Raw genomic sequence first — 7,500 nt, forward strand, 5'->3', positions numbered from 1 at the left:
TCTGTCTCCGGTTATTTCCATATATTGTCATAGAACCAGGAACATGTCGATAGTATTTGCGTGCAGTGGGCCCAGTAGACCACAGCGTTGCAGGGCCCGATTCACCCTGAACCTAGGGCTGCTCGGTTATGGGAAACATCATGATCACGATTATTTGGGTCAATCTATACTGTTTGAACTAATGCCATCAGGCAGGAGATACAGGTCCATTCAAACAAGAACAAACAGACTACAAAACTAGTTTTTATCCAACAGCCATAACCTCACTAAATGTTGCTACCAGAGCATAGTTGTGTTGTGTATCACATTCGTGTAGGTACATTGATAAATGTGAATGTTTGTGTTGGTGTGGTTTTTAGTGTACTAAGTTGATTATAGTTTTTATTTATTTATTTATTTATACGTACTACCTCAATGTGATATTTTTGCACTGAACAAGGACTGCACTTAATTTCGTTGTACTTGTTACAATGACAATAAAGTTATTCTATTCTATTCTATATTGAAATCACGATTATTCAAACTATTATTTTTTGAGTTTGAAAACATGATGAATTTATTCAGCATGTCTCTCCCAAAAAAAACGATGTAACTGAGAACTTTGAAATTTTGCCTTTAAAATGGTAAAAAATATAATTTTCCAATCTAAAATAATATACAGATATCTATCGAAAAATTTGATTATGTTAATTTTGTGATAGTTTGACGCTAAAATCGAAATCGCGATCAAAGTTCGACGAATCGCCCAGCCCTACCTGAACCAGGGCCCGACTGGCCCCCCCCCCCTGACCCCGGCTCTCTCCCGCCCTGCAGGTCATGTCTGCAGGGGGCAGTCCTGGTGGAAGGGAGATCCAGATCCCGCTCCAGCAGGGGGCGACGGCGAGCTCTCTGGCCAATGCCATGCCCCTCTCCTTGGTCCCCCCCGGCGTCTCGTTGCGCCAGGCCAACGCCCGGTCCCACGTGGAGGCCCCCCCAGGTACGCTGCCCCCGTCCGTCCGTCCGTCCGTCCGTCCCAGAGCGGGCCGTAGTCATCCAGCCATCAGTCGGCTCCTATCTATCACTAGAATCTTTAACAAAATAAACCATGAAATCCATTTTAATCAGGTCTGAATATGAAAAAACTGTTCAAATGTTAACAGAGAAAGTAAACAGAGACATCGACCTGACTTTATGTCGTTCACTATCTGTTACAGGTTATAGGTGTATTTAGTCATACTTTCATACGCTACAGTACATTAGTAATCACTTTATTTCTACTTTATATTACAGTTTATGTCTTAGTTCTATGTAAAGTTACAGTATATATGTTGTAGTGATACACTATGTTATATAGAACGTGTTGTAGTGATACACTGTGTTTAATAGAACGTGCTGTAGTGATACGTTATGTTGTATAGAACATGTAGTGTTATGTTATATAGAACATGCTGTAGTGATACGTAATGTTTAGGGCCGGGCAACGATAAAAAAAATTAAACGTGATTAATCGCACTTCGAAAATTCTATTTTAAATCCACTCCAATTGAAGTTAAATGAGATTATCACATGGAATGACACATTATCATTCATACCAAATGTACTTAATAAGCAAAAACTAGACCATGGGATCATTAGGGAGTTTTATTGACTCACTCAGTGAGGGTTGAATGTGAAACTTACGGAACACCACACATTTGAGAATTATAAACAGGCAGTTAATTAGTACAATTGTAAACCAACAGTTACTACAATTGTAGTTAAATTCAAATAAGTAGCGCCACAGATTTTGGAATTGTAAACAGGCTGTCACTTACAATAATTGTAGCAGTCACTTACTGCAAGGGTAATTTAATGTAAAGTAAGTGGAACTGAAAACAAAAAGGATTTCTGATATGAATGTTGACATTCTGTGGGCAAAACCTTTCAAAATCAAAGTAGAAAAAGTTGTGTTAATCGCATTAAAATAATAACATGTAATAAACGCGTTAACTTGCCCAGCCATATTAATGTTATACAGAATATGTTGTAGTGATACGTCATGTTATACAGAACATGTCATGTTGTAGTGATACCTTATGTTATACAGAACATGTTGTAGTGATACCTTATGTTATACAGAACATGTTGTAGTGATACCTTATGTTATACAGAACATGTTGTAGTGATACCTTATGTTATACAGAACATGTTGTAGTGATACCTTATGTTATACAGAACATGTTGTAGTGATACCTTATGTTATACAGCACATGTTGTAGTGATACCTTATGTTATACATCACATGTTGTAGTGATACGTTATGTTATACAGAACATGTTGTAGTGATACCTTTATGTTATACAGAACATGGCTCAGGCGGTTCCCACGGGCCGGACTGCGGCTTCCTGCCGGTCCAGGGGGGCTTCAGAGACCGCTTCCTAGCGACTCCGGAGCCCAAGTACTGCTGTGAGGCCTGCAGGCTGGTGCTGTGTCAGCCCCGGCAGACCGAGTGCGGACACCGCTTCTGTGACAGCTGCATCAACGAGCTGCTCAGGTACTGTCCCCCCCCAGACCGTCATCATCTAACCCTCAGACACCAACATAGCTTCATCTGACACACACTTACACTAACATAGGGCCCTCATCATCTAACACTCGGACCCCAATGTAGAGCCTCCATCATCTAACACTCAGACCCAAACATCATCTAACACTCGGACACAAACATCATCTAACACTCAGACCCAAACATCATCTAACACTCGGACCCAAACATAGGGCCTGCATCATCCAACACTCAGACCCAAACATCATCTAACACTCGGACGCAAACATCATCTAACACTCAGACCCAAACATCATCTAACACTCAGACCCCAACGTGGGGCCTTGATCATCCAACACTCAGACCCCAACGTGGGGCCTTCATCATCCAACACTCAGACCCCAACGTGGGGCCTTCATCATCCAACACTCAGACCCCGATGTGGGGCCTTCATCATCCAACACTCAGACCCCAACGTGGGGCCTTCATCATCCAACACTCAGACCCCAACGTGGGGCCTTCATCATCCAACACTCAGACCCCAACCTAGGGCCTCCGTCCTCTTATCAGTCAGACACCGACGGATAGCCTTCATCATCTAACACTCAGACCTTCAAACCCCACACTCGCGCTGACGTAGGGCTTCCATCAGGTCGACCTCGAACTTGATATTTGCAACTACATTTCTACTGACGATTGGAACGCACCCCAATAGAAACCACTGTTCTCCTCTACTGTCCCCAGCCATCCCAAACCCATGTGTCCTGTGGATATGGAGCCCTTGTTTAAGGAGAAGGTAGGAAGCCAGGGATGACACTTGTGATGATGATCACTCAGACCAACCCCTTAACCTATAAATCCTGATCAATCAATGAATCAATCTTCGACCTGGCGATGGGTTAGCCTTTAGCCAATCCATAATGCGGAATAAGCAGGTCACTTGGATGATTCATTGACCTAGCTAGTTGGCGGGTAAATGACGTTTCTGTTAAGCTAGCTATCCAGTTTGCAGATAATGTGATGTTTGTGGTTAGCTAGCTAGTAAGCAGGTTACGTGATATTTTTGTTTAGCTAAATAGTTAGCATGAAACGTGATATTTGTGATAAGCCAGCTAGTTGGCAGTTAATGTAATGTTTGCGTTTAGCTAGCTTGATAGTAACCATGTTTGTGTTTTGGCTAGCTAGCTCGTCATCCTGATGCTTGCGTTGAGCTAGCCGCTAGCTAGATAGTAACCTTGCTGTGTGTGTTGCAGGTGTTCCGTGACGTGTGCTGTCACAGGGAGATCATGGCCCTCAACGTTCTCTGTCGCAGTCATTCCAACGGCTGTGCTGAACACATGACCCTGCAGCAAGTCCCAGTGAGAAAAACAAACGCACCCTATGACCTAGAGCCAACAGAGAACAGACCACTGTTCACGAGCACGATGATAGTTTAGCGGTTTATTATATTGATGTGGCGTCGCTGTATTTATGAACGATTTTTTTTAGATATCATCTAAAATACTATCATTGCAATTTCCGTTGCCATGATTATAGTGAAATCTGTCAGCATTAGTTAAATGTTAGCTATTTTTAGCTGACACTTAGAAGCTATTTTTCATAGCTATTTTTCAAACAAATAAAAATCTACAGAAGAACAGCATAAATGAACATTCAGAAACTGGTCTCTACCAAAATAAGTAGAGTTGGTCTAGTCTCTAACCAATTTAAATAGAGTAGAGTTGGTCTAGTTTCAAACCATTTTAAATGGATTAGAGTTAGTCTACTCTCTAGTCTTCTCTCTGAATAGAGCAGTCAGTCTAACTTATGCAAATAGAGTAGAGTTAGTCTCTGACCAATTGAAATAGAGTAGTTTGTCAGACTGATTGAAATAGAGTAGAGTTAGGCCCAATCTCAATACTTCCCCTTACCCCTTATCTTCCCCCTTACCCCTTATCTTCCCCCTTACCCTTGAAGTTGCGCGTTCATGTGAGAGCTAGTGGTGTCTCAATACCCAATTTGATCAAGATTAAGGGATAAGATTGAGTGCTATGTACCCCTTATTTTTAAGATGATTTGAGAGCTCACTTGGGCCGCATCTCGATTCTTCCCCTTGCCCCTTTTGCTTTGTCTTTGTCTTTGTCTTAGTTAAGACAAAGACAAAGACAAAGCAAAAGGGGCAAGGGGAAGAATCGAGATTCGGCCTTAGTCTCTAACCAATTTATTCTATTCTCTAACAAACTAAATGAATGGTTAATAATGCTAAATGGCTCCCTACTCCCTGTCCGTCTCCATGTGTCTCAGGACCATCTCAACGTGTGTCCATTCTTTGAAGTCCCGTGCCCCCTGGGGAAGTGTAAGGAGAGGGTGATGAGGAAGGACATCTCGGACCACCTGGGCTTCAAGTGTAAACACAGAGAGAGCAGCTGTGAATACTGCAAACACAAGATGCCCCTCAGTGAACTACAGGTACAGTCACTGCTGCTGCTAATGGTACACACAACATGGCCGTCAATTAACTACTTTACCAGAGGTACACACAACATGGCCGTCAATTAACTACTTTACCAGAGGTACACACAACATGGCCGTCAATTAACTACTTTACCAGAGGTACACACAACATGGCCGTCAATTAACTACTTTACCAGAGGTACACACAACATGGCCGTCAATTAACTACTTTACCAGAGGTACACACAACATGGCCGTCAATTAACTACTTTACCAGAGGTACACATAACATGGCCGTCAATTAACTACTTTACCAGAGGTACACACAACATGGCCGTCAATTAACTACTTTACCAGAGGTACACACAACATGGCCGCCAATTAACTACTTTACCAGAGGTACACACAACATGGCCGCCACTTAACTACTTTTACCAGAGGTACACACAACATGGCCGTCAATTAACTACTTTTCCCAGAGGTACACCCAACATGGCCGTCAATGAACTGCTGTATTCCTAGTGTTCTGGTTTGACTGTTCCAGAAACACAAGGAGACGGTGTGTCCAGCGTTCCCTGTTGCCTGTCCGAACAACTGCTCACACTCCCCTCTGCTGAGGAACAAGGTAGGGCCCAGGTTACACGAGCGGTACAGTAGAGTACAGTGGGGACGACACGTATCGCTGTTCATAAGGGTACAGCAGAGTGGAAGCATTAAAACCTCTCTCTCTCTCTCTCTCTCTCTCTCTCTCTCTCTCTCTCTCTCTCTCTCTCTCTCTCTCTCTCTCTCTCTCTCTCTCTCTCTCTCTCTCTCTCTCTCTCTCTCTCTCTCTCTCTCTCTCTCTCTCTCTCTCTCTCTTCTCCCCCCCCCCCCCCCCCCAGCTCTCCAGCCACCAGCAGGAATGTCCAAAGTCTCAGGCCTTGTGTCCTTTCCAGCGCTACGGCTGCACTCAGAAGGTGAAGTACTTGGTAATCAGAAGATATACACATAAACAATCATGTAGATATACATCACATTACATTTTAATCATTTGACCTTGTAACATTTCATTATTTTACATTTGAAGGCTTTTTCATAAGACGCATGAGTTGTATAGAATTACTACTACTGTGTACTTATATGTACTAATATGTACTACTTAGGGCTGGGTATCGTGGCCAATTTCCTAAATCGATTCGATTTCGACTCATAAGGTTCTGAATCTATTCGATTCAATCTGCTCTCAAATAATGAAAATGGCTCAACTGTGTTGCAAAACACAAATTTTTTTTCTCTTCATCTTAAATAACAGGTTTTAAGTGCAAACTTGTAAATTGGACAGTTTAAACTTGAGCTGTAAACAAAACTGTCTCAAGTCTCAAAAGTGCAATTGTGAAATGCAAGTGAAAGTGGACTTGAACTACAACATTCCATCACTGCAAATTGCATTAAGGCATTGTTTATTAAAGTGCAAAAATAATGATGATAACAAAACAAAAAATCGACTTCATGCCCTATGAATCGATATTGCAAAATGTAAATGAAATCGATCCAAAATCGATGAAATCGATTTTTATTACCCAGCCCTAGTACTACTATGTACTACTATGTGTACTACCATGTTTGTACTTATATGTACTGCCATGTACTACTATGTTCTAATGTGTACTACTATGTACTAATATGTACTACTATGTACTAATATGTATTACTATGTTCTAATATGTACTACCATGTACTACCATGTACTACTATGTTCTACTATGTACTACTATGTACTAATATGTCGGGTATCATCACCATGTACTACCATGTACTACTATGTTCTACTATGTACTACTATGTACTAATATGTCGGGTATCATCAGGGATCGAACCAGGACATCAGGGACCATGAGGCGGAGTCGGCAGCGGATCACCTGAGGATGATGTTATCTAGGAGCTGTGCCCTGGAGACTAAGGTGAGGGGCCTTAGAGACTAAGGTGAGGGGCCTCAGAGACTAAGGTGAGGGGCCTTAGAGAGAGACTAAGGTGAGGGGCCTTAGAGAGAGACTAAGGTGAGGGGCCTCAGAGACTAAGGTGAGGGGCCTTAGAGACTAAGGTGAGGGGCCTTAGAGACTAAGGTGAGGGGCCTCAGAGACTAAGGTGAGGGGCCTCAGAGTCTAAGGTGAGGGGCCTCAGAGACTAAGGTGAGGGGCCTTAGAGACTAAGGTGAGGGGCCTCAGAGACTAAGGTGAGGGGCCTTAGAGACTAAGGTGAGGGGCCTTAGAGAGGGACTAAGGTGAGGGGCCTTAGAGAGGGACTAAGGTGAGGGGCCTTAGAGACTAAGGTGAGGGGCCTTAGAGACTAAGGTGAGGGGCCTTAGAGACTAAGGTGAGGGGCCTTAGAGACTAAGGTGATTTACCTTAGAGAGAGGCTAAGGATAGGTACCTGAGAGAGTAAAGTAAGGTAGCTTAGAGCGAGACTAAGGAGACTGAGACTCTAAACTTGCCCCCCCCCCTCCCCCCCTCCATTGACACGCTTGGACTTGGACGTAGGCAGGACAGATCAGAGAGATAACTCAGATGATAAGAAAGGTACGGCCC

At 43.1% G+C, this 7,500-nt stretch overlaps 1 protein-coding gene across 1 annotated transcript in view; it reads left to right on the forward strand.

Moving 5' to 3' along the window:
- The window catches only part of traf3 (TNF receptor-associated factor 3), a 19,689-nt gene that overhangs the window by 5,599 nt on the left and 6,590 nt on the right, over nt 1-7,500 (forward strand). The window contains exons 2-9 of the mRNA XM_056589922.1: nt 814-976; nt 2,323-2,512; nt 3,248-3,299; nt 3,757-3,861; nt 4,787-4,951; nt 5,481-5,561; nt 5,818-5,892; nt 6,784-6,876. Coding sequence (XP_056445897.1) covers nt 817-976; nt 2,323-2,512; nt 3,248-3,299; nt 3,757-3,861; nt 4,787-4,951; nt 5,481-5,561; nt 5,818-5,892; nt 6,784-6,876 — 921 coding nt within the window. The 5' untranslated portion in view covers nt 814-816. The remainder of the gene's footprint in view (nt 1-813; nt 977-2,322; nt 2,513-3,247; nt 3,300-3,756; nt 3,862-4,786; nt 4,952-5,480; nt 5,562-5,817; nt 5,893-6,783; nt 6,877-7,500) is intronic.

The sequence above is a fragment of the Gadus chalcogrammus genome, chromosome 5, assembly GCF_026213295.1.
Source record: "Gadus chalcogrammus isolate NIFS_2021 chromosome 5, NIFS_Gcha_1.0, whole genome shotgun sequence".
Lineage (NCBI taxonomy): Eukaryota > Metazoa > Chordata > Actinopteri > Gadiformes > Gadidae > Gadus > Gadus chalcogrammus.